The sequence below is a fragment of the Triturus cristatus genome, chromosome 8 (assembly GCF_964204655.1).
Source record: "Triturus cristatus chromosome 8, aTriCri1.1, whole genome shotgun sequence".
In the NCBI taxonomy this organism is placed as follows: Eukaryota; Metazoa; Chordata; class Amphibia; order Caudata; family Salamandridae; genus Triturus; species Triturus cristatus.
The window spans coordinates 866365125-866392924 of NC_140591.1; the positions used below are offsets into that span (position 1 = coordinate 866365125).

A 27800-nucleotide genomic window follows, 5' to 3' on the forward strand; every position below is an offset into this window, starting at 1 on the left:
AAACTTTCCGGACGCCTTGGGATAATTCTAAGGTAAGGAATCTATAACTAACCTATGTTTCTTACAGACATATAGTTACCGAAGGTAAGTAACTTGTTCATCACCCCGAAACTTTCAAGACTGCAGCTGAACTAAATTTCTTCCTAGTATCGAAACGTTTAGCAACATTCATCAAACGGCACCAAAGTTATTAGCAAGACAAAAAATGCTTTGTCTATGGGAAAAGTTGGTCCTAACTGTAACTACCTACTATCTGTCACCGGTAGGTAATATATATTATACACTTATCTGCAAAATACTTGCATTTTCGTTGTAAAGGCATGGGTGGTAAAGGCATATGAATAGTAAAATGTGCATGGTATAGGGATATACATTGTAATGGACGCAAGGTAAAGGTAATGCATGGGAATGACAGTGTTGTAAATGTTGTTTCTCATTTGCCAATGGCTCTGTGTCTGAGGGCACAGACAAGCTAACAAAAGCGCATTGGTGGTGTTTGTATACGGCTCCGCTCATCATTTCCAGAGCGGAGCAGCGTCAGTTCGGAGTGGCGCGACTACAAATTTTAGTACACTTTAAGTTTCTGGATCCAGTCAGATGCCTGGGGAATATTCACAAGATGAGGAATCTGTGGTTAGATAGAGTATTCACCAGGCAAAAAAGTTACATAAGGTAGGTACCTTGTTCATTAAGGACATGATTTCAAAAGGTGGGACATCTCCCACTGATATTCAGATGATCCAGGGCTTGTGGCAGCCTGGAGTTGGTCTACAAATGTGTTGTATTCTGCTTCTTTGTTCAGTGAATGAACTGTTACTGAAGTTACGCAGTTATGTGATTCTGCGGTCTCGTTTTCTTTTTACAGGGAAGGCCAACGAGTTTATTTTTCTTGAGTTGTGCAGACCTCTTACAGATAAAGAAGAGGACAAACTTTGTGAATTGATGCGGAAATGGAGCTTGGAAAACAGGCGTCCAGAACTTTCCGATTTGTTGCCTTGGGAGGAAGCTAATACTCTTTTGAAGGACCTCTCCAAAGATGAATGTTCTTTCTTGTCAATCTGCAACATTTCCTGTTATGAAGATAAGAGCACACCGACTGACGTGAAGCAAAAACCTCAGGTAGTGTATGACTGATTAAAGTCAGTAAAGGAAATGCATTATTTTTCATAATCTAAACCGAGTTTCAGCTAGGCCTGTCACTTTTCCGCTCTGTATTACAATTGTTTGCCTTTACCTTTTTTTATCCTGCTTACCTCCAGTTCTTGTTTTTCGATCTGACATTAGTACAACTGCAACATCTACCATTTACTTTTAAGCACTGAGCTTGGGCTGTAGATGATGAGAGTCCAGATGCTAATATGTAAAATGCAGAATATGCTTTCCACGTTTTAATATGTCTGTGCCCTACCTTGGAGGTTTGTGATGTCTCACATTAGTCAAGGGCACCAGAGGTGTTTCCTTGAAAACACAACGAAATGCATTCCTCTTGCCTTTATACTCAGGCACTCCTGTTTTCAGTGTTTATTTTTGGTGTATTTCAGTCATTTCTCAGTGTTTTCCAAAGCTTTTGAAATTAGTGCTTATTAGTGTTTATACAGCTGCCTAACACTCAAAATACACAATAGGAGTTTTTTGGCAGTGATTGTTATGAAGCATATATTTTGTTTAAAGAAGAAGGAATATGCAGAGTATGTAGTGTCTTCCCATTGGCAATGCATCCTAAGGACTTATGTGAACTATATAAGCATATAAAGTTTGTGTATTGCACTCTTGCTCAAACATTTTTATTTTTTTATTTTTTAAGAAATGTTTATTTATACTTTTTCAAAAATACAAAACAGGCAGACAAAAGTAGAGACAGGGTATCATTGCAAGTGTATAGATGAAACGGGTACAGTAAATCAGCGAGGTTTATCTGAGGGCCTGTAAAACACGATGAGTGAATGATCCATACATTGAGGCATTAGAGGCAACATAATAAAAGACATCCAAAAAGTACATATAGTAGCAGCATTCAATCATAAGTCAAGTTTAAAAGAGGGTGGGGAGGGTCACATAGCAACCTGTAAAGTGTCTGAGGGGTTCAGGTGGGTGCCACAGTGCCAGGCTGTGTATTATTAAAGTTCGCAACAGGGTGTGTGAGCACATATGTTGTAAGGGGTCCCCAATTGTCCCGAGGGCGGGAGGTTAGTGGGGGCAGTTCAGCAAACTCGTACATTTGGTCCTGCCAGAAGACCATATCCCGGATCCATCCCTTAAATTTAGGTGCTCGACCCCGGCCCCATCGACATGCGATGTGCCGTTTGGCGAGGAGGAGACTGAATGAAACGGATTTTCTGTGTTTCACTGCTATGGTTGCAGTATAGCCAAGGAGAGCAAAAAGGGGAGTATGTGGGAGAGGAAGCAATGTCATTTGTTCCAGGGCTTCCAAGACCCGGAGCCAATACTCCTGTACAACAGCACAGTCCCATGCCAAGGGAAGGAAGTCAGCCCCTGTGGCCCCACATCGATCACACTTATCATAACGCAGCTGTTAGCGATAAAGTTTAGCTGGTGTATAATATGTATGGTGTAAATATTTACAGTGAAGGATCCGGAGGCGACTACTGGACGTACTGTGCTCCGTTTGCCTGCAGCAATTGGTCCACTGCTCCTCAGTTATAACTAGCGCCAATTCTACAGACCATTTATCCTTGGAGAATTTTGTGAAGTCCACTGAGTGGTGTACAGAGAGTGGTAGAGGGAGGAAACTAGATGAGGTGCTGCATCCCCAGCCAATTTAAGGCGAAGCGTAGCGGCTTCAGGTGGCTCTCGGGGGAAGGAAGGAGTATGTGCTTTGAAACCCTGCTGCAGACGGGTGTATAAAAAAGGTCCATAGGGGAGGGGGGTAGCGCGGAGAAGAGTTGTTGCGAGGTTCGGAATTTACCCTGGAGGTAGAGGTCCCCCCAGGTCTTAATCCCCTGCTTGGCTAAGATTTTCTTAAATACTCCCTCCTGCAGGACTGGCATTTGCGGGTGGTATGACAAAGGAAGAAGTGGCGAGTACATCATAAGGGTCCGAGTTTGGGTAACAATATGTTGCCACGCCCTAACAGTGGTAGTGATCAGGGACTGAGCGTCCGCACGGCCAGTGCCAGCAGCGAAGATAGCTCCATCAAATGGAATAGGATCCGATAGCCATTGTTCGACCGCCACCTGAGGCATGCATCTGGGGGGGGAGGGAGTGAAACCAGAAATGCACGTAATGGGCCTGCGCGCAGGTATAATAAAGTTCGAAATTGGGTATGTCCAACCCCCCCTTGTGCGTAGGGATGGGTGAGTGTGTCCCACTGTACTCGGGCTGTTTACCACCCCAAGTGAGGCGAATGAGTTCCGTCCGAAGCATCGGAAAAAAAACCTCTGCCCGGTTTATAGGGTACGTTGGTGAATAAATAAAGGAGTTTAGGAAGGATAACCATTTTAATTAAGGATATGCGATCTGCAATGGACAGCGGAAGAGTCATCCAACGGATAACATTGTCCTGTATCCCAATCGAGGGCACGGGCGTAGTTAAGGCGCATCAATTTGTCGTGATTTGCGGATATCCAGATACCAAGGTATTTAACCTCGTCAGGGAACCATTCAATCGGAAAGTCTGGAGCGAATTCCGTTACGGAGGAGGTGAGGGGGAATAGTTGAGACTTGGACCAGTTTATATGGATTCCAGACAGACCCCCAAATCTCACGAATTCTAGGAGCAGCAGATTGAGGTTCGTTTGGGGTTCCTTGACATATAGTGTGATATCATCCACATACAGAGAAATCAGGATACGTCGGAGTGGGCAGCGGAGGGTCTTATCTTGATGGTATTGTCTGACTTTAGCTGCAAGGGGTTTGATCGCCAGGGTGAACAGGAACGGCGATAGCGGTCACCCCTGCCGGTTCCTGCGAGATATTGGGATGGGAGGTGAGGAATGGGCATTAATAAGGACTTTGGCTACAGGCTCGGCGGAGAGAAGTCGAACCCAGGAAATAAACCCCCGCGGAAAGCCCATGGTTTGAAAAAAACCAAAGAGGTAGTCCCACTCCACCGAGTCGAACGCTTTTGTGGCATCGAGGAATACAGTGGCTAGAGGTATCTTCTGGTCTATCGTATGAAGAGTGGAGAAGAGCATGCAGAGATTATGTGAGGTCGCCCGGCCAGGGACAAAACCAGCTTGGTCGGGGAGCACCAGCTTGTCCATTAATAGACTGAGATGATTAGCTAGAAGCTTTGCAAGGATTTTGGTGTCAGTATTAATTAAGGATAGCGGTCTATATGAGTCACAGCAATCTGCCGCTTTGCCAGATTTAAGAAGGGACAATATCAATGCTAACCTCATGGAGGAGGCCAGGCAACCAAGATCTAGTGCTTCATTAAAGACGTTTCTTAGAATGGGAAGGAACTGGGCAATATAAGCTTTATAAAAATCTGCAGGGCGGCCGTCAGAGCCTGGGGCCCTTCCAGACTTCAGCTGCATGATTGCCTCGTGTATTTCATCATTTTCAAAGGGAGCCACAAGGAACTCCCACTGTGAGTCGCCCAGGTAACCCAGAGTGATATCCTGCAGGAAGGGGGTAAAATCAGGGGATTCAGCCCTGCAGGTGCTGTATAACGTGGCGTAGAAGTCGGTAAAGATGCGCAGAATGTCCCGGCTGTCCCTGCGTTGTACACCCTCCGAGTCTTTAATCTCGAGAACATAATTGGCGAATCTAGGACGTCGTATCAATTGCGCTAGTTGCCTGCCTGGGCGTTCGCCCTCACCATATTTACGCACAGTGTAGTATCTCCCGCGGAAGCGTGCCTCGGATTCAGCCGTTTCTTTGTATTTCGTGAGTTTATCTCTAAATGTGGAGAGATGCTGGCCCAAATTAGGTCCCCAAAGTTTAGGCTCTAGTTGTTTTAGGTTGCTCTCCAGTTTATGAAGGGTACGGCGCAGATCGCGTAGCACTCCGAAGCTTTTGGCCATGCAAACCCCACGTATTGTGACCTTAAAAGCTTCCCACACTGTCCCCACCGAAGAGACTGAATCAATATTGGTCTGGAAGAAGGAGGTAATTTCCTCCCCAATCTCCGCCCGGAATACTGTGTCGAGCAGGGCCTCCGGAGCATGCCGCCACAGTCCAGAGGACCACATATCGGGAGGGGAAAAAGTTATGAGCACTGGCGCGTGGTCTGACTAAGTCCTGGCAAGGTGGGTGGCACGCTCGATCCAGGAAACAGCGCCACGGGAAACCACCCAGTAGTCCAGCCTGGCCCATGAAGCATGAAGAGCAGTGTAATGGGTACCCTCCCTATCCCCGGGATGAAGGTGGCGCCAAGCATCAGTGAGCCCATGGGCTGTAAGCATTCCCTGTAAAGTTGCTTGTGTTTTGGTGTAGTGAATGGAGAGGGGGTTAGATCTGTCCATTGGTGGGTTAAAGGCGGAGTTAAAATCTCCCCCCCCCCCCAGATAATGTGAGTGGAGCCAATTTGCAGAATATGGCCCCAAAGTGTGGTGTAAAAATCCGGGTCATCTGTGTTCGGGCCATAGCTACATACTATCGTGACTGATTGAGTCCCAAGTGTGCCCCAGAGAATACAACTGCGGCCCATGTGATCTTGTTGTGTGCCCCCCAGGATGAATGGTGAGTTGCGCTTAACCAGGATTGCCACCCCCCTGGAGTAAGTGGAATAAGAGGAGAAAACGCGTGTCATGGCCCACTTACAAGCAAACGTTGGAGAACGAGAAGGGTCGAGGTGGGTTTCCTGCAGGACCGCTATGTGCACCTGATGCCTGTCTAGATAGGAGAGGATTTATCTACATTTCCGAGGATCCCGGATGCCTCTAACGTTCCAGGAGATTTAATTAAGACGTTAGGGCTCAGCGTGTTACTGCAGAAAAGGCTATGTGATCAAGTTTAAACAATGGCCTGTATAAGGTATAATACCATGTGTGTCATAGTACAGCATTGGTGCCTGTCAATTGGTGTAAAAAACAATACAAACAGAACGTAATCCCCCCTCCCTCCCTCCCCCCCACCCACAGGGGCACCCCAAATGTGCCGGCAGCACTACCATTTCCCAACACAACGAACACATTGCAACAGTGCAATAAGGAAATAGGCATTATGCAAAAGAGAGTGATCTAAGGGGATCCCCCATGTGGGGGTACGCCAGTGTGCAGAGAGTACCTCCCCCAATGCTGTTGGTCAAGGAGGGGAAGGGTTCTTGGCAAACTGGGTACGGTGATCAAACAACCGCCAGCTACATTCAAATGTCATATTTGAGAAAAAGGGGCCACAGCAGTCAAGGAAACAGCTCATACCAACAAAAGCAATAGTAAGGTGATCACATGTAGCAGTGAGATGATACAGTCAATGTGCATGCAACATCAGCACTTATCTGTGGTTTGAGTGGAGAGCTTGGTGGCGGCTTAGTCCAAGATAAGCAGGATACAGTGAGAGCGCATACGGCTTCATATAGTCCCCCAAAGTTCCCAGCAGCAGGGCCGGGATGGCGGCAGGTCAGGTATGTTTCAGAAGCAGGAGGGCAAACTACCACGGGTCTAAGAAGCGCATCATGGGGAAAGAGAGGGGGAGGTCCAGTTACGGCCAAAGAGGACAAGAGGACGAAGTTTAGTCAGCACTCAGTGATGGCGATTGGGAGAGGCGTTCCGGAGATTCTCTCGTCTGGGTGTCCTTTTGGACAGCAAGAAGGATGTCGTCCACCTGGCGTTCATTTGTGAAGAAGTGATGTTTGTCTCGGTAGGTGATTCTCAAACGAGCTGGATACAGCAGAGCATATTCAATCTGGAGCTTGCAGAGTTTTTGCTTAGCCGGAAGGAACTTACGACGGGCCTCCTGCACCGCCATCGTGAAATCGGGGTAGATTGAGAAACCGATGCCCTCAAATTGTAAGTTCTGGTGATCTGGCCAGCTTCAGCACAACGTCCCGGTCCCTGTAATTTAGGAGGCGTGCAATTATCGGCCACGGGGTGGCTCCCGGAGCTAGGCGTGGGCCGAGGTATCGGTGTGCCCGCTCCACTATGAACTGAGAGGAGAAGGCGTCTGCGCCGAAGGTGGTGCGTAGGAGTCGTTCGAGGAAGTCTGCCAGTATTCGTGCTCTCAGGGATACTGGTAACGCGGATGTTGTTGCGCCGGCTCCTAGCTTCCAAGTCCTCGTTCTTGGCCGCGATTACCTTTAAGAGCTTATCCATGTGGGTCATTTGGCGGCTTATCTGCGAGGTGGCGTCTTCCGTTTCCGAGATACGCTTCTCCGCCTCCTTGATCCGCTCATCCTGCTTCTCCACCTTTAGGACTAAGTAGTCCATGTGCGTGTTCATTGAATCCATTTTAGTGGAAAGGTCGGTCAGGCTGCGTCGCATGTCCAACAATAGGGATTTGACCTCGTCCTCCGGAGTTGGCTGAGGGGCAGAGGAGGAGGCGTCTGCCAACGGATCTGCATCTCCGACGCAGGAGCGTGTGACAGTTTTCTTGGCATCGAAGGGACGTTTTGTCTGGCGGCCCTCAGGTTTCCCCATGCTGGCTGCGCGACGGATGGGATGATCTGGCATGGGAAACACCCATTACAACGACTCTGTATTCACGCGCTGCCATCGCAACGCGGCTTTTACATCGCGGGAGGCTTGACACCGCAGGTTTTTAGATCGCGTGCACATTTACTTCGCTAACGTTTACAACGCAAGCAAGTGCAACGGGAAACACATGATGTTTTTAAATCGCATGCACATTTACTTCGCATATCCGAGCATATGGGGCTCCGCTGCCACCAAGTGGACGATACTCAAATTGTCCTGGGGGCGCCGTGTTTGAAAGTTTATACAGATTTCGGTTGAGGTTGTGACCTCTGTGAAGTTAGTGCAGAGGGTTAATATGCCGGCTGCAAAGAACATGTACCAAGTAGATTACAGAGTGCATACGATGGAAACAGATCTGCAGATTACTGCTTTCAAAAGACATCCTTTGGTGACTTGCAATTTATAACTTAAAGTCCTAATATAGAATAGTGAGCTACTAACTTTCATCCCAGAACTGCATACACATCGCAAAATATACATTAGAACATTGATTAATGTTGCAAAGAGGGTACATTTGGCTAATAATCGATTGTTTTTATTAAAGGAAACTCCCAACTATGCTTTCCGGGGGGGGCGTGGCTAGCCAGCCAAAATGGCAGACGTGAGCTCGTAGTGCTCTGACTGATAACCCCGGTAATCCAGCATAATTCTCCTCTCATTGCGCCATCCATGCCTGTAGCTCGTGGATTCTGCCAGCTGAGGTGCAGCGGAGTTTAGGAGACTCTTCATTGTGCAGTTTCCACGGCGGATGACGAGGTTGCGGGCAGGAAAGCAGCCGCGGCCTACGGGAGGCGACGCCGCACGGCGGAGACCCCTGCAGGGCGCCAACCGCTCGCGCTGCTGAGAAGATCGAAGTCGCGAGCATAGTGCGGGCAAAGTGGGGGCTGCAGCGGGCTCCCCGTAGTCCGCTGTCCCGCTTTGTGGAACGGATTTGCCTGCCACGCTGCTGAGGGAGGAGAGGAGCCTGGTGGAGCAGTCTGTGGACCAGGAGTGCGGAGAGGTGCGGCGTGCAGGCTGCCGCCACTGGTGGAACAGAGGCCCGGAGCGATTCAATTGGTGAGAGGAGCGGGCGGCCCCCGGGAAGTGAGCTGATCCACCCCCGGTGAAGAACTAAGCGAGAGTGGGATGACTGACCTGCTGGAGGGCCGTACGACCCTTCAAGTTCAGCCCAGGCCCGGTGGGGGTCCCCCCAGAGGAACGTGACATCGCCAGGGCGAAGGTGACGGGGAGCAGCGCCTCCAGACCCAGCTGAGCCCTACACGCTGGGGGGGTTCCTATGCACAGAACTCCCAGCGGCACTTTATTGGGCGCTGGGACTCCTGAATGAATTGTGACAGCGCTTGGCGGCAGTGAGTGGAGCCGGCGGCTGTGCCCGCCTGCTCCCATACAAAGGAGTACTGTGGCAGCTTCGCTGGCCAAGCGGACGGCCCGCAAGGTTGTGGCGGTTCTTGGAGAGGCCTGCTTCGACAGGCCACGAACACGGAGGGAAACAGAGCCACACACAGAGGAGACCCAAGGCCCATGCGCTCAGAAGTGCGCACTGGGGATGAGGTGAATGGCAGCCTCTGCGGCAACATTGGGTGAGGCCTCCACAGGGTAGAGTGCACACGAGGGCCGCATTCCTCAAGCTGAGTGCCGCACCAGAAACTGAGAGTGATGTTGAGGCGAGGAGGCGGCAATCAGGGAATCTCCTGCTAGTGCATATGGGCCCTATACGACACGAAGGACACCCAACGGCCTGACGTAGGGAGGTACAGGAGAAGGGCGCTCCTCTACAGATGAGTGGCAAGATCCGGCCGCGATTTGTGCTTGGGGGGCCGCTGCTAAGTGCCGCCAATCCGTAGGTGGCGTGTGCCTGCAAAGGGACTTGCTGACGGGACTGCATGTCTTGTCCCGTGAGCTGTTAATGCTCAGGTGAGATATACGACACACACATTGCCCTCAGAGCTGTGACTGCACGAACGCATTGTGGGCTAGTATTTCCCGCCCTTCCACCAACCTAGCCTCACCCAACACCTGACAGCTGCGGGACTCCAACTACAGGGGGACGGATCTCCCCAGTATTTCAAGGGTGGGGACGTGATGGACATATCGGCAATGACCACTGCCACAAGCAGTTGACAGTTTCTCCTAACGCAACAAGCGGACCGGAGGCAATAGACAAGTACGTGCTCTTGGAGTTGCCCTTGCTGGCTCAAACTGCCCCTAAGTCAGTGCACAGCCCATGCTTGGCGCGATCTGAGTCGAACTACCACAAAAGCGGACGCAGGCCTCCAGCCGTAGGGAGACATGTCTATCTGAGACTTCAGGGGTGAGAGAAGCGGCTGGCATTCCGACGTCGAGCACAACAACAAGCAGCCAACAGTCCCTCATTGCGCGACAAGTCACCTGGGACCACTAGACGCGGACGCGCTTCTGGAGCTGCCTTCGCTAATCCGCGTTGTTGCTGTAACAGGGTGTATCCCGCAGGCACTGCATTCTGTAGTGGACCGACCCACAAGAGGTCTTGGTGCGGGGAGAGAACCTCGGCTGACGCTAACCGGACGTGCAGGTTGCACAGCGACCATGGGGCTGATGTAGTAGGGAGCCTACCAGTTGCGGCCGTGATTGACGTCCCCATCAGGACACATAGTCTCAGTGTCACATGCCTATGTGACAGTCGGTCCCTGAACTGAACCCCTAACACGATCGTATTGTTTGCTGCGGACCTTGCCAAGTGCCGGCTGTGAATGCCCACGGCGCAACAACTCGTGATGGGCCTTATGCGGGCCAAGATGCAGCCGGGACCGCTACGAGCTGGCACCCTGAATTCCTCATATGAGGGATGAGAGGGAAATGGAGCCGGCATCCGCAGCACTGGCGGCCAAAATGGATTCTGTCCTCACAGTAGTGGAGAAAATAGGGGCTTCACTGGATCATACCAGGACGTCCTTGGAAACGCAGATCGATAAGGTCACCTCTCACTTCACGCTCCTGCATGAGGACCATCGCAAGCTAACGGGTTGCTGCTCAAGGTCAAGTGCTCAAAGATCGACAAACCGGTCACTATGATGGTGTGGATACATGCCCTTGAGGACAGGGCGGCGGAAGGGCGCTCGCGTCGAAACAACATTCGAGCAGTGGGATTGCCAGAAGGGGAAGAAGGAAGGCACCCTGAACAGTACACAGAGAACTGGCTGCGGGACCTTCTTTCGCAGGGAACTTTATCGAAACAATTTGCGGTGGAGAGAGCTCACTGAGTGCCAGCCCAGAGGCCTCAGCCAGGAGCCAGGCCGCGCCTGTTCCTGTTCAAACTCCTTAACTACAGGGACGCGGTGCTGCAACCCAAAAACTGGACAACCTGACAGTAGGTGGCAATCGCGTCATGCTTTTCCCCGACTATACTGCCCTGGTGCAGCGCCGTAGAAACAACTACACAGCTGTGAAGCGACAACTCAGAGATTGAGTTCCCATACTCCCTGTTGTTCCCTGCCAGGCTGCGAGTGGTCGCGAAGGGTAAAACACACTTCTTCGACACGCCAGTGGAGACGTGGGACTGGCTAGAAGAGTCAGGTCTTTGTACGGGAAAGAGGCCGCCGGATCCGGATGACGGCTTGGCAACAGGCAGGAGAAACAGGCGTCGACCACGACGCAGGGTGGCCCACGGAGCAACGTCCAGAACGGTGGCCCCAAGTCCGGAGAGAATGAGAATGGAGCGCGAAAACGTGCTGGAGGCGGTCACGACCCTTGGCACACCCAATACTCAAGCTCACCGGGAACCTTCAATGCAACGCATAGTGGTGTCGAGCGAATCGTCGACACCGTCGACCGAACTCTCTGAAGAATTTTGCATGCCGGTGGTCACTCCGTATACTGCGGATGGTATTCTAGGATGAGAAGGCTGATATGAACATTGTAGACGATCACACACGCAAGTACTATATTGTGGGTTACAATGGTTTGTTTATGATGTGAGGTGGCGGGGGTGGACCAACGGGGACACTGTATGCACCCTTTGATAGGCTGATGCTTGAGTTTTGCCACGATTACGACAAAAACACCTAGTGAGTCTTTGTACGGTTAGTCCTTACATGGGCGTTGATAACTCATATTGGCGCACTAGGGTTGCTGCCTTAGCGAACTGAGATAATGGGACTCCAAGTGGCGCACCGCATACGTGGGACCTGACTGGGGCGGTCACGGCAGATTGTTGACTGTGCGCACACCCCACCAGGCCACACACTGACCTAGTTCCAACCTATGCATGGTCACACAGTTTGGACGGACAACCACGCGAGGTTCACCCCACACGTTATGTTCTTCACAGTTCACAAGTTATGGTTACAACAGACCGGTTCACACATACCTGGACACGCCCGGTACTTACTAAGACACACCCCGTCCCTGGCCTCCCAGCAGACTGCACATCCTAGCAATGGCACGAGTTAACATACTCGCGTGGAACATACGCGGAATGCACACACCCTCACGTCGATACTCCATATTTGCATATCTTCAATGGCACTCAGTCGGAATCGCCCTATTACAGGAAACACACCTAACACAGCTAGAGCTAGACCGACGGCGCAGGCGCTGGAGAGGGCAGGTGTATGGCACAGTGTACTCCGCCCATGCTAGGGCCACACTCATTTGGGTGACAGCGGGCGTCCCATTTGTTATCACAGACGCGGTGGCAGACCCGGAAGGCAGGTACACTCTGGTGTGTGGAATGCTTAACGGTCAACACACATTGTTAGCCTCGATCTATGCACCGAATGTCGATCAAGCGTCATTCCTGACGCAGCTGTCACTAGTGCTAACTCCGTATGCTGGCCTCCCCTGACTGCTAGGAGGTGATTTAAACTCAGTGCTCGACGTACACATGGATAGATCCTTTCCCCCTCTTCGTGCCACGTCAGCAAGGTCCAATGCACAGGCACTCACGGACTGGCTCTCACACTGGACATTGTTGGATGTGTGACGGGTCCTCCTCCCAGCTGATCATATTTACTCCTATTATTCTGCGACGCATGACTTACATGTCCGACTAGATAGAGTGGTGGGGTCCCAGTCTCTCCTGCCGTTAGTCGGGACCTCGGAATATTTAAGACGGACACATTCCGATCATAACCCCTTGCGGATTCAAATCAGCCGGGAGGCCGACCGACCCCCCTATTCTCACATGGCGCCTCCAGCCCAACGCGCTGGAAGATCCCGAATTCCGCTCGTCACTAGGGTCAGCTATCCTGACATATTTTGAACTTAACGAAGGCACAGCGAGTAGCACACTGGTGTAGTGGGATGCCCTCAAAATAACACTGAGGTCACTGCTTAGGCGCCACATGGAACATACGGAGGCAGTTGACAAAGGCCATCACCTGCCTCGAATCCCAACTACTGTAATTCGAACGCGAAGGAGAGGGAGGGAGCAGACATAAGAACCATCTAGAGGATCTTCGGACTCAGCTTGCGGAGTTCCTGGAGCGGTTACGGTGCCATAACTATGCAAACCCACACAGCCTGCACGCACGCTACAATGGATAGGGCGGGCCGCTTGCTTGCCTGGCTTCTGAAACAAGACAACGCTCTCGCTCCGATCGCGGCGATATGTACACGGGAGGGGGAATTGGTGTACACGCAAAGGGAGATTCACAAGGTCATGGTGGACCACTATGCGCAGCTGTATCGGTCAAGAGTCTGCTGTTCGGACCACGGACTAGAGGGATTCCTAGAACAAATCCAGTTACCTATAGCTTCAGACGTGCACCAGGAGGCGCTTAATTGCCCTCTCACCCTGGAAGAGATAGGGGAGGCTGTTACATTCCTGGCAGCCGGGAGAACACCAGGGCCGGATGGCCTACCGGAGGAATTCTATAAAGCTTATCGCGAGTCTTTGGTGCCACAATTACATGCACTTTACTCAAAAGCACTGGAGGAAAATATGCTTCCCCCTTCGATGCGGGAGACGTACTTGGTGTCCCTGCTGAAGCCAGACTGAGATCCAACGAACTTGGGGTCTTATAGACCACTGGCACTTCTTAATGCAGTCTATAAAATACTCGCCAAAGTCCTGGCGGAGAATTTGGCGCCAGTGGTTTTAGCCCAAGTCCACAGCGACCAAAATGGGTTTGTGCCCAAGTGGAGCACGTCCCTGAACCTGCAGGGGTTCTTTAGAGTGGTGACGGAAAGTGTAAAAGAATGGCCACGGGCGGGTTGCCTAATGTTGGACCTGGATAAGGCCTTTGATTGTTTGGAGTGGAGGTACTTGTCGGCTCTGTTGCAACGCTATGATCTGGGGTTGGAATTTTTTACAAATGGTAGGCCTCTTGTATAGGAATCCCACAGTCCGGGTAAGGTTGGGTCCGTACATATTGGAAGCTGTGCCAGTATGCAGGGGCACAAGGCAGGGATGTCCACTATCGCCACTCCTGTTCGCGTTAGCGATCGAACCTGTAGCGGTGGCCCTCTGTGCATTGATGGGAGACGGTATACCGCTGGGAGACGCAGTACACCAGATGTCGTTATATGCAGATGGCCTGCTGGTGTATGTGAGAGACATTGAGAATATCCCAGCCCAGTTGGCCCTCATCCTGCGGGAATTCGCTGCTGTTTCGGCACTACAGGTAAATGCCAGTAAATCCTGTCTTTATGCGTTCGGGGAGGGGAGGCAGGATCCGGGCTACACCCTTAATGAAACGAGGGTAGCGTGGAAAGGGGACACCTTCGGATACTTGGGAATACAGATATACCGTCAACCGTTGGACCTTTTTGACCGAAACCTGGGTATGGCTGTTACAACCGTTAAGTCACAGATGCGTTTCTGGGGCACATTGCCACTGACAGTCACGGGCAGGGTGGCACTGTCCAAAATGGTGATCCTCCCCAGGCTACTGTATTACTTTGCCAACCTACCATTATATATACCGGCGGCCTTTTTTGCCACATTCTCTAAGTTGCTCCGGGACTTCATCTGGGGGAGGAGCCGGCACAGGCTGTCACTAGCGAAATTATATCTACCCATGGATCGGGGGGCTGGCAGCGCCTTTCTTAGAGCACTACTACTTAGCAGCACAGCTGCAATGGATTGCCCGCTGGTTTGCAGATAAAGGCCGGGAAGACATGTCGACAGTGCTGCCCCCATACTCTCTGGAGCGGCTCCTTAAACTCTTTCATCCAGCTGTTAAACACATGATACCAACACCACTCCTCCTGACGGTGGCGTACAAATGCTATCGCAGAAGCCTATTCCTCACCAGAGCTCTAATACCTTACGTGCCAGCGTTACCATTAGAGGGCTCCCCTAGCGGAATACGGGCACTCACTTCTCTTGCACTAGCGCATTGGCGAGATGCTGGCATACAGACCCTAGGAGATTTGTACCGAGATGGCACACTAGCACCATATGACTCACTAGTAGAAGACAAGGGATTACCACTGGGGCAATTCCTTATGCACCGCTCACTGCTTGCAACGCCGACTGCTCAATGGGGGACATGTCCACAGAACCCAATCAGCACCTTACCATACAATACCTCCACGTTGTGGGGCGAGGCAGACATTTGGTCTGCTCGTTCACTGCGTCATTACGTATCCACGCAGCGATCACACTGGAACCTCTCCAGCACAAATGGGAAGTTGACCTGGGGAGGCCATTAGAAGACAGGGAATGGGAGCGGGTATTGAAGGGACCAGTGCGCATCCCCAGAAATATATGAGGCTCCGACAGATTCAGTTGTTCATAGTACACAGGGCATACCTTACACCGGAGGCGGTCAATAGGTATTTTCATCGTACGGATGCAGTGTGCCCTAGATGCACCGAACCTGGGGTGGGTCTCGTCCACATGCTATGGAGCTGCCACAGACTACACACGTATTGGCATACGATCAGCGAACTGCTACATGTTAGTAAAGGTCATAGCCTGCCCTTTGAATGGAAAGTATATCTGTTGCATCGGTGCCGCTTAACCCCGGCCACGAAAGTAACATCCCGGTTTTAGGATCTGAGAATAGTAGTTGCCAAACGATTGCTCAGGCACAAGACCCACCTCACGCGTGAGCATGGAGACACTCGCTCTACGCATGGGCTAGGGCAGAGGGAACCACCATCAGAAGGGAGGAAACGTTGGGATTGAGGAAGGAGCCCATAGCTGCTCAGTGGGAAGGTCTACTCCAGACACTTCAGAGGGTTGAGGAAGAGCATACAGGGGGAGAACCTGAGGGGAGAGACGGAGGTCCAGGGAAGGTGCTGGAATCTATAGCCGGGTGTGACTCTGGTGTTCCATATATGAGTTGATTAGTATTGCCGTCAATGGAGAGAGTGATAGATGCCATTGCAGGGGAATACCAGCCAATCTGTAATGCTGAACTATGTTGCTGTGGAAGCCAAGATGGGTGGTCGGATGGGGGATAGTGATACTAGTGCCGGTCTGAGTTGAAATTGTTGGGTGTTAACTGTTTTCATTCTACTATGTCTGTTTTGAAGTCCACGCGGAACGAACTGAAGGACTTTGCACATTGGACTATCGAAACTATGCAGTCGCTGAATAATGATACATCTCATATACGAAATGCACCAAATGTTGTCCATACATCTAATTCAGTGCGGCAGACGAGTCATGTATACTTACGAGGCTCAACCTGTGTGTGATAAAAGCATGTTTCTATTGCTATTAAGTGCAACCATGCATAGACAGTGCACAGCCTATGATGCCTTTCATGTATCTGTAAATTTCAATAAATTCCAATAAAAACAGATTTAAACGAAAAAAAACATATAGCTTTCCAGGTGCACCCTTGGGTTTCACACCTGTTTCCACCACAAACTGTAACTAAGGAAAAGCCAGGAAAAATAGACTCACTTACAAAAATGCAAAAGGTGTAGTTTAAAAAGAAAGTGATTTTTTTACAACTCTGGTCATTTCTGTAAGCTGGGGAAAAGGTGACCTTAGCCCAGCAAAACATTTGTTGATGCCATTGTCAGAAAGAAGAAAACAAATTTGCTTTCTTGCACAGCATTTTAGATGGATACTTCTAATCGCAGATTCCTCACCCTGGAATATTACCCAGGTGCTAGGTTGGATCTGGAAACTTTTCTTCAGCAGTGCTCCAGTACGTCCCTGGTTGGGAATGTGAGACTCTACTCTTCTCCATTCCGCCTTAGAATCAATGGAATGGCATTTAACCCCTTTGCTGCTAGACCCCCCCCCCCGTGCTAAGCCTTTTTGGGGTAGTTCGCGCTTAGGCCCCTGTAACTTTTTGAGCACATAAGGTATCCACGCCAAATGTGCGTCCTTTTCTTCAAACATCATGGGGATTTTAAAGGTACCCAGGGTTTGTAGATTCCCGTGGAGACCCAGAAAGTAGCCAAAATACAGCTAAAGTTTTGGTTTTTTATTAAAAATGGGAAAAAGGGCTACAGTTGAGTCTGTTTTTTTTCCCTGAAAATGGTATCAACAAAAGGGTGGTGGTGCTGAAATCACCAGCTTTCAGGGACAAGCAAACTTTTGACAGAAAATCAAAGTTTATTACACAGTTTTTGCATTTTTCTGGGACATAGCCTATTTTTGCTATTTTTTGTGCTTTCAACCTCTTTCCAGTTAATGGTAGAAATGGGTATAAAAGCAATAATGAATCCAGGAAAGCTATACATTTTAGAACAGTAGGCAAAATTCGGAATTCAGCAAGAGGTCATTTTTGTAGATCCTTCAAGGTTTCTTCATAGAAACTAACAGTTCAATATAGGAAAAATTTAAAATTAGTTGAAAAAAACAGCCATTTGTGTCAACTGTTTCACCTGTAACTTCTTCTAATTATGACAGCTGTTTGAGAACAATATGCTGTTACATCGCTGGGCTTTTCTGGTTGTGGGGATTTATAGGACTTGTAGGTTCACCAAGAACCCGACGAACCCAGAGCCAATAACTGAGCAGTGTCTTGCAATGGTTTTTTATAATGTACCAGGTATATAGCAATTATTTTGGGAAAATGTCTACATGGGAAAATCGGTATGAAAGACTCCTATGTATTTCTGAAATAGGAACAAAATAAAGAGTTTAGAAACAGTAGATATTTGCACATTTCCGAAATTGGGAGTACTCACACTAGCATGAGACTTATAGGTCATTTTTCAAAATGACTTTTTTACACATTGTCTTTCATTTGGAAAGCAGAAATGCATCAAAAGTCAATAGGTAATAACAGTTGCTCTACAATTCTGTGTTACCCTAAGTCTCCCGATACAAATGGTACCTCACTTTTGTGGGTAGGCCTAGTGCCCACGACAGGAAACTGCTCAAAACGCAACGTGGACACACCACATTTTCACAGTGAAAAATTACCCTTTTTTTTGGCAAAGTGCCTAGCTGTAATTTTTTGACCCTAGCTCTGCCGGCACCTAGGGAAGCCTAGCAAACCTATACATTTTTGAAAACTAGACACCCAGGGGAATCCAGGATGGGGTGACTTGACTGGCTCTCACCAGGTTCTGTTACTCAGAATCCTTTGCAAACCTAAAAATGTGTTTTAAAAAACACATTTTCCTCACATTTCAGTGGTGGAAAGTTCTGGAATCTGCGCGGATCCACAAAATTCCGCTCACCCTGCGTTCCCCATAGTCGTCCGAGAAAAATGGTACCTCACTTGTGTGGGTGGGTCAATTACCCGCGACAGGCAAGGGCCCAAAACCTATTGAGGTGACATCAAAATTACCTATTGCAAACCAACCTGATTTTTCAAGGGGGGTCCCATTTGTGTTTGGCCCGGGGCTCGACGGCCATCTAGGGAAACCTACCAAACCCACACTTGTCTGAAAACTAGACACCCGGGGTAGTCTAGCGAGGTATGGCTAGCGTGGGTCCCCCAACATTCTCCTATCCAGAATCCCCTGCAAACCTCAAATTTAGGTGAAAAGATCACTTTTTTCTCAAATTTCTGTGTGGGAAAGTTCTGGAATGTGCGTGGATCCACAAATTTCCTTCCACCCAGCGTTCCTCCAGGTCTCCTAATAAAAATGGTACCTCAGTTGCAGGGGTGGGTCAAGGACCCGCGACAGGCAAGGGCCCAGAACCTATTGAGGCGATATCAAAATTACCTATCACAAACCAACATGGTTTTTCAAGGGTGGTCCCATGAGTTTTTGGCCCGGGGCTCGGCTGCCATCTAGGGAAACTTACCAAACCCACACATTTCCGGAAACCCGGACACCCGGGGGAGTCCAGCGAGGTATGGCTTGCGTGGGTCCCCAAACATTCTCCTACCCAGAATCCCCTGTTAACCTCAAATTTAGCTGAAAAAAAAAACTTTTTCCGTACATCTCAGTGTGGGAAAAATCTGGAATCCGCTTGGAGCCACAAATTTCCACCCACCCAGCGTTCCCCCAGGTCTCCCGATAAAAATGGTGCCACACTTGTGTGAGTAGGCATATTGGCTGCAACAGGAAATGGACCAAATCGTACTGTGGAGACTTCAAAATTACCTATAACAAAACTACCTGGTTTGGGGGGGGTGGGGGCACCTGGGGTTTTGGCCCCGGACTTGGTGGTCATCTTGGGAAAGTATCAAACCCAAACATTTCTGAAAACTAGACAGTTCAATGAGGTATGACTTACGTGGCTCCCCCAATGTTTTCCTACCCAGAATGCCATGCAAACCTCAAATCTGAAAGAGACACGTTAGTGATAGATTCCTTACCTTAGAATATCCCCGGGCGTCAGACTGGATCCGGAAAGTTTTTTCGCTAGCAGTACACCTGCGCATCAGTAGGTGGCGTCGTGTGGCTCTGCGTCCTTCGCTGGCGTCGTATGAACCGAGATGACGTCACGGAGGTTACTTAGGCGCCACCCATGAGCGCTGACGTCAGTTCTTCCTTTTTCCGCGCCAGTAAGCGCAGATCCGGTTAGAGCACGTACCTCAGTCACTTTTTGACTATCTTTTTGTGACTTATTGTATCCTTTCAGTTGTCTACTCTGGTGCGCGTAGGGATGCCTGGTTGTAAGTCTTGTGGGGCCTGCCGTCGCATTATGTCAGTGGCGGATCCCCACGATGTCTGTCAAAGGCCTTGCGGAAGCGGCACCGGAGGCTATTTAAGGTCCGGCACTAGTCTCCGCGACGCTCACCGTCCAGGGGCCACTCCAGAGAACATTCGCAAGGCCATCATCATCATCGTTCCTCGAGCTCCAAGTCTTCACCCTCGGATTCGGGTAAGAGACCACACAAAAAGAAGTCGAAGAAGCAATGTCGCTCTCTGACGTCCCCCCCCCCCCCCCAACCCCCCCCCCGTCGGTCCCCGGATGCGGACGAGGGAGACAGGGGTTCTGCCCCTGCGGCTCCTTCGGAGCCCGGGAGTCCCGCGGCCTACCCACCTTACCTGGGTCCGTCGGCGACTCCCGCTCAGGTACAGGAATTTCTTGCCACCTTGGACCGCCTGTTTCGGACTCAGGCTCCCACTGGTGCGCCCTCGGTCCCCCCGGTCCTGTGTCAGGATCCTGTAGGGCCGTAGACGCTGCCGGCGGCTCCGGCCCCGGCTCCGCAGGACTCTGCGCCGCTGGCCCCGGTCATGGCACTAAAAGGTTCTGCGCTGCCGGGTCCGGCCCCAGCGCCGCCCTCGGCTCCGCTTCCGACGCCGCAGTGGGTGCAATTTGTTCCGCCTCTGCCCAGGTTCTCAGACACTTTTGTCCCTTCCTGGGATCCGCACTGGGACACGGCGCCGGTTCGGCCCTGTCCGGTGCCGTTTGTACCTTTCCCGGTCCCTGCCGCCGCAGCCTATCTCGCATACGGAAGAGTCGGAGGATGACTGGGAGGGGTCTGAGGACCCTCTTGCTCGTCAGTGTGACTCCAAGCAGGACTGGGTTAGAGGAGGCCGGTAGCCTCGATCTCTCCTCCTCCACGAAAAGCCCAGCCACTCCTGGTTTTCGTTCCTTTTGTGGCCAAGGCAGGGGCGCCCAGGCACGTTCCTTCAGCAAGCCTGTACAGAACCAGCCTCAGCACGGCCGCGGCTTCCGCAGGGGCGGGTCTGGGAATCAGCGTGGGAGTCAGTCTATCTCTGCCCCCGCTGCTTCTACCTCCAAACCTTCCTAATCCGAGTTTTGTGGAGCACCCCACGCCGGTGGGTGGCAGGATCCGCCATCACCTCCCCCACTGACTTGCTCTCACATCGGACAAGTGGGTGTTGCAGATGATCCGCAAGGGTTACTCCCTTCCCTTTCAGTCCGCCCCTCCGGCAATGCCACCTCAGTACCACCGCATGTCAGGGGAACACTTGGCAACTCTCCAGCAGGAAGTTACGGCCCTCTTGGCCAAGGGGGCCATCAAGTGCGTTCCTGGGCCGGAAGTAGGGAGTGGTTGTTGTTCCCACTACTTTCTGGTCCTCAAGAAGGACATAGGGGGGCTGCGTCCCATCTTGGATCTCAGGAACGTCAACCGCTTCAAAGTTCAAGATGCTGACTCAGGTCTTGGCTGCCCTCGACCCTGGAGACTGGATGGTAGCGTTGGACTTGCAGGACGCATATTTTCAAGTCCCTGTCCTACCGGCCCACCGGCGTTACCTGCGGTTCACGGTAGGCCGGGAGCATTTTCAGTTTGCCGTGCTCCCCTTCGGCCTTACCAGTGGCCCTCAGGTGTTCACAAAGGTGATGGCGGTGGTTGCAGCTCACCTGCGGAGGTCAGGGGTGTCAGTCTTCCCTTACCTCGACGACTGGTTGCTGAAGGCGGATTCGCCCCAGGCAGTCGTCAACCACCTCCAGACTACGGCCAACCTGAATCTGCTGGGGTTCTCCATCAACGTACCGAAGTCGCACCAGAGTCCCTCTCAGAAGCTCCCCTTCATCGGAGCGATTCTGGATTCTACACTGTTTCGGGTTTATCCTTCCAAGCAGTGAGTCTGGGATATTCAGGCTATGATTCCGATCTTTCAGCCTCTATCCCGGGTTTCAGTCAGGATGACCATCTGGCTCCTGGGTCTGATGGCCTCCTGCATCCTGCTGGTGCCACATGCCAGATGGCATATGCGGGTGGGACCTAAAGTTCCAGTGGGCGCAGCATCAGGGCAACCTGTCCGATCATGTCCAGATCTTGGAGGGCACTGCACGGCAATTGCAGTGGTGGCTCACGAATCGCGATTGGGTCAATGGCAGATCCCTCTCCCTTCCCCAACCGGAGCACACAGTGGTGATGGATGCGTCCCTCCTGGGATGGGGAGGCCACTTGGGAGAGATGGAGATCAGAGGACTCTGGTCTCCGGCGGAGTCCTGGCTCCATATCAACCTTTTGGAGCTTCGGGCGATCCGACTTGCACTGAAGGCATTCCTTCCCTTTGTCCGTGGAAGTGTGGTGCAGATGTTCACGGACAACACCACCGCCATGTGGTATTGCAACAAACAGGGCGGGGTGGGGTCCTGGACCCTATGTCAGGAGGCTCTGCGCCTCTGGACATGGCTGGAACATTAAGGCATTACCTTGGTGGTTCAACACCTGGCAGGGTCTCTGAACGCTAGGGCGCACAAACTCAGTCACTGGTGCTTGATGGATCACGAATGGCGTCTGAACTCTGATGTGGTGCAAGGTCTCTTTCAGCAGTGGGGAGAGCCTTGGTTAGATCTATTCGCCACCGAAGAGAACGTGCAATATCATCAGCTCTGTGCGTTGGAATTTCCAAGCCGGCACTCGCTAGGCCACGCTTTTCGTCGCGAGTGGAGTTGCGGTCTATTGTACGCCTTTCCGCCTATACCACTTCTGCCCAGAGTGCTGAAGAAGATCCGGCGCAACCGGGCCCAAGTCATCCTTGTGGTTCCGGATTGGGCACGAAGATACTGGTATCCCGAGCTACTCAGCATGGCGATCGATCCCCCGATCCGACTGTCTCTTCGGAAGGATCTTCTGTCGCAGCCTGTCCAGCCTCCACCTCCATGCGTGGAGATTGAGCGGCGACATTTGACAGCTTTCGACCTTCCTCCCGAAGTCTGTGATGTCATTCTGGCAGCCAGGCGTCCCTCCACTAAAACGGTATACGCCTGCAGGTGGAACATGTTTGTGGCATGGTGCACAGCTAAGGCTGTGGATCCCCTTTCTGCCCCTCTTTCCGAAGTCCTTCTGTTCCTTCTTTCTTTGGCCCAGCAGGGCTCTGCTCTGGGCACTATCAAAGGTTATCTTTCGTCCATCTCTGCCTTTTTATGGCTTCCAGATCAGCCTTCTCTTTTTAAGTCCCCGGTTGTTAACCGTTTCCTAAAAGGCATTACCCACATGTTTCCTCCTGTGCCGTTCATAATCCTCAATATGACTTAAACCTTGTCTTGACATATCTGATGTGCGCTCCCTTCGAGCCCCTTCATACCTGTCCTTTGCGCCTTCTCACTCTCACAACGGCTTTCTTGGTAGCTATCACCTCTGCCAGAAGAGTGAGTGAGCTCCAGGCTCTTTCTTCCAAACCTCCTTTCCTTTCTGTTCATCCGGACAAGGTGGTTTTAAGGACCCGTCCTTCTTTCTTGCCAAAGGTTCTCATGCCCTTCCACATCGGGCAGACCATCACTTTGCCCACCTTTTTTCCGCCTCCGCATCCTTCAAAAGAGGAGAGGCTCCACCGTCTGGACCCAAAACTTGCGCTCTCGTTCTACCTGCAGCGCACACAACAGTTCCGGGTGGATGATCAGTTCTTTGTTGGCTATGTGGGTGCCAAAAGATGTCGGCTGTGCACAAGCGGACCATCTCTCGGTGGGTCGTTCTCTGCATCAAGGCCTGTTACTTGTTGGCTAAGAAGGAGCTTCCTGTGGGGCTGCGTGCCCATTCTACCAGGGCAACGGCAGCCACTACTGCCTTGGGAAGCGGCGTCCCCTTGCAGGGCATTTGTCAGGCAGTTAAGTGGGCCTCGCTGCACCCGTTTACCAAGCATTACTGGCTCGACAGTCAGGTCCGGAGAGACGGCTTCTTTGGCCGTTCTGTTCTCCGTGACTTTCTGGTGTGATCTATTCGCAGACCCACCACCGGTGTTGGTATTGCTGGGGTATCTATTCTAAGGTAAGGAATCTATCACTAACGTGTCTCTTTCAGATGCACAAGTTACTACTTGTGTAACGATATATCTGTAAGAGACATTAGTTAGTGATAGATTCCTTACCGCCCCACCCATCCTCCCCGTTCTGCGAACTGATTTCTAGGGTTAAGGTCATCCCTTTCAGGGCCCTAGTTTCATGGCACCAGTTGTCAGTTTCTTGCATGGCTCTGCGTTCCTGGCGCGGAATGTCATGTACAGAACTGACGTCAGCACACATGGGTGTCGCCTAAGTAGTCTCCGTGACGTCATCTCAGCGCATACGACGCCAGCAACGGACGCGGAGCCGCACGATGCCACCTACAGACGCGCAGGGGTACTACTAGCGAAAAAACATTCCTGATCCAGTCTGACGCCTGGGGATATTCTAAGGTAAGGAATCTATCACTAACAAATGTCTCTTACAGATATATCGTTACACAAGTAGTAACTTGTGCTTTAGTTTTCTCTGCTTCTACTCTACTCTATCCCCATTTACTTATATAAATATTTTGCATTAGCATTTTAGTAAAACTGCATTTAGCTGAAAAAACAAATTTTCCACATATTTTTGTGTGGAATTACTGTGCCGGCACAAATGTCCTACCCCACAATGTTCTCCTTAGTGTCCCGAGTAAAATTATACCTCACTCGTGTGTGTGTCCAATGCAGAATTGGCTAAAAACGTCTTTTTTTTAAAAAAAATGTAGCGCTTAGAATTCTCTGGGCTATACCCTTAATCCCTATGTTTTGGGCTCTTCCCAGTCACAGACCCTTGCACCACCCTCACAAGTGAGGTATCATTTTACTTGGGAGACTCAGAAGAATGCTGTGGGGTGGGATATTTGTGCCAGCACAGTGATTCCACACATAAATATGAGGTTTGCATGGCATTCTGAGTAGGAAAACGTTGGAGGATCCACACAAGCCATACCTCATTGGACTCCCTCGGGTGTCTGGTTCTCAGAAATGTTTGGGTTTGGTAGTTTCCCAAGATGGCTGCCGATCCGAGGGTCAAAACCCTGGGGTGAAAACCCCAGGGTCCCCCCCTCCTCCAAAATCAGGTAGTTTTGTTATAGGTAATTTTGAAGTCTCCACAGTACGAGTTGGGCCATTTCCTGTTGCAGCCACTATGACTACCCACACAAGTGAGGTACCATTTTTATCAGGAGACCTGGGGGTACGCTGGGTGGGAGGAAATTTGTGGTTCCACGCAGATTCCAGAACTTTCCCACACAGAAATTTGTGAAAAAAGTGATTTTTCTTCAGCGAAATTTGAGATTTACAGGGGATTCTGAGTAGGAGAATGTTGGGAGACCCATGCAAGCCATATCTCGCTGGACTCCCCCGGAAGTCTAGTTTTCAGAATTGTGTAGGTTTGGTAGGTTTCCCTAGATGGCCGCCGAGCCTGGGGCCAAAAACGCATGGGACCCCCCTTGCAAAACCTGGTTGGTTTGTGATAGGTCATTTTTTTTTTTTTAACTCTTTATTTAGTATTTATTCATCAAAATACAATAGTGCAACACACTTGTCCATATACGGAATCATCTTAATGTCAACATTCTGCTTGACAACGTACACTTGAGACTATTACATGTTCATAGTAACCCTTCCCCCTGATGGGCTCCCCAGGTCATCGAACAGCCCATTATTAAGCCCGGGCCCTCTGGCCAGACCCCTTCCACGATTCCAGTCAGTATGCGGCATGCCTCTGGACCCGTCTAGTTGTACAACTCTCCGAAGGCCAGTATTAGTCATGTGCATCCCCTCCTCCCATCCCCCCCACCCCCCTTCGGGAGGAAACCGCACCCCATCTGTCCCCAGGGGTGCCGGTGCTGAGGTGTTGTGTTAGTGCAGGGGAGTGGTGTGAAAGGAAAACGCCACAGGCCACGAGCAGTTACCCCCCAGGAACGACTCTATCCCAGCAGCATCGCTATAGGAATGGACAGATAGCATGTGATTCTATCCCTGAAAAGACGCCCACGAGACACATCCCTCCCAGTAAATGCAGACAGTAGGGGGGCTATCCCTCGGCAGCAGCTGAGGGCGATTGCCGGTCGCCGTGCGCAGCGAGGTACTGTGTCAGGGGTCCCCAAATGTCAGGGGGGCGGGACGTGGGCGGGAGCAGCTCAGAGTACAAAAGGACGTTTTCCTGACAGGTGAGCATATCCCGCAGCCATTCCTTGAATTTGGGGCTTCTCCCCCTTCCCCATCGACACGCTATACGGCGCTTGGCAAGCAATAATGCACTAGTAACGAAGCGACGATCTGGTTTAGGTATGTCTCGGGTGTACCCTAGTAGTGCCTGTAAAGGATAGGGCTGTAGTGGGGACCCCAGCATTTCTCCCAGGGCGGTATAGACCTGGCTCCAATATTCATCTATGCTCGGGCAGGTCCAGGCCAGGTGTAGGAAATCCGATCTGGGAGAGTGGCACCTGTCACAACGGTCATTATCGCGAAGATTAAACCTGTACATCTGAGCCGGAGTGCAATAGAGGCGATGCAGGAACTTGTAATGGATAACGCGGAACCTACTAGTAGAGGAGATCATTTCAGTCTGCAAACAGCAGAACTCTCACTGATCGTCCGTGAAAGCAATGCCTATCTCAGCCTCCCAGCAGGCACGGGACCTCAACACCTCCCCCCCCCCCCAATACGGTTATAGAGGCGTCAATAGAGCGAGGAAACCATGTGCGATGGGGAAGAGGAATCAAGTAGGTAATGGAATGGTTCCAGAATAGTAGGCTCATCCGGATAAGCCGGCAATATCTTCTGTAGCCCGCTACGGAGACGGATAAAAGCGAAAATCTCCAGAGGGGTGGGGACAGCGTCCCCATATAGGAGCGGGAGGTCACGAAACCTACCCTCATGGAATAGGTCATCCCAGCACGTAATCCCCATTTTCTGTTTTATTCTCTGGAACAGCCCTTCTCCTAAGAGTGGGAGGGTCGGGTGGTACACCAGGGGCATTAGTGGGGAGTAAAGGAGCGTCACGCCCATGTGACCAGCAAGAACACTCCAAGCATGTGCCGTGGCATGAATGGGGACGAAGGCACTTCAGCAAGGGCCGCTCCCTCAAGCGGGACCGGGTCCGCCAGCCAGTGTTCAACCACTGTCTGTGGCATGAAAGGGGAAGGCCGGTACCAATAGTACGCATAATGAGCCTGCGCGCAGTTATAGTAAAGTTCAAAATCAGGTATATCGAACCCGCCTTGTATGTACTGGCGCGTGAGCACACTCCATTTAAGCCGCGGCCTGTTCCCTCCCCACACCAGACGGATACGTTCTGATCGTAATGCCCTGAAGAAATAGCCACCCGGATGAAACGGTATCTTGAGGAAGAGGTAGAGCAGCTTGGAGAGTATAATCATCTTTATCAGGGAGATCCGACCAGCCATGGTCAACGGAAGGGTCAGCCACCTGACCACGTTCGAGTGTATAGCCTCAAGGGCCCTACCATAGTTCATGCGCATCACCTCCTGCCGATCCCTGGAAACCCACACTCCCAGGTACTTCACGTCGGTATCGCACCACTCTAGTGGAAAGTCAAGCGGGATTCTGTCAATACCGTCCGTAAGAGGAAAGATAGCGGATTTGCCCCAATTTATGTGTATCCCCGAGTACAGCGCAAATCTAACGAATTCTCTCAGTATGGGGTTTAAATTATCCCGGGGATGTTTGATATATAGTGTGAGGTCATCCGCATACAGTGACAATAGAATTTGCCGCCGTTGGCATCTCAGGGATGCCGCAAGGTAATTCTGCCTAAGGCGGGACGCCAGCGGTTCTATCGCCAAGGCGAAAAGGAGTGGCGACAGTGGGCACCCCTGCCTAGTACCCCCTGGTGAAGAGAAAGGGATCAGAGACACGACCATTAATAAGGACTCTCGCCATGGGGCAGCGGTACAGGATTTGAATCCACCTGGAAAAAGCCAACGGCATGCCCATGTTTTTTAGAATCAAATGAAGATAGTCCCACTCGACCGAGTCAAATGCCTTGGTGGCATCTAGAAACACTGCCACCAGGGCGAGAGAGGGATCAGCGTTGTTCAAGATCAAGAAAAGCGTCCGTAAGTTGTGGGAGGTAGATCTGCCGGGGATAAACCCCGCCTGGTCCGGCAGAATCAAGTCTCCGATCAAGAGATTAACGCGGTTCGCTAGGACTTTGGCCAGGATCTTCAAATTGCTATTAATGAGAGAGAG

The 27800-nt window shown here is 51.1% G+C and overlaps 1 protein-coding gene across 2 annotated transcripts in view; it reads left to right on the forward strand.

The window, feature by feature from the left end:
- SENP7 (SUMO specific peptidase 7) overlaps positions 1 to 27800 on the forward strand; it is a 991910-nt gene that overhangs the window by 472864 nt on the left and 491246 nt on the right. For both annotated transcript variants that reach the window (XM_085622390.1, XM_085622391.1), the window contains exon 12: positions 866 to 1119. In XM_085622390.1, the coding sequence (XP_085478516.1) occupies positions 866 to 1119 (254 nt within the window). The remainder of the gene's footprint in view (positions 1 to 865; positions 1120 to 27800) is intronic.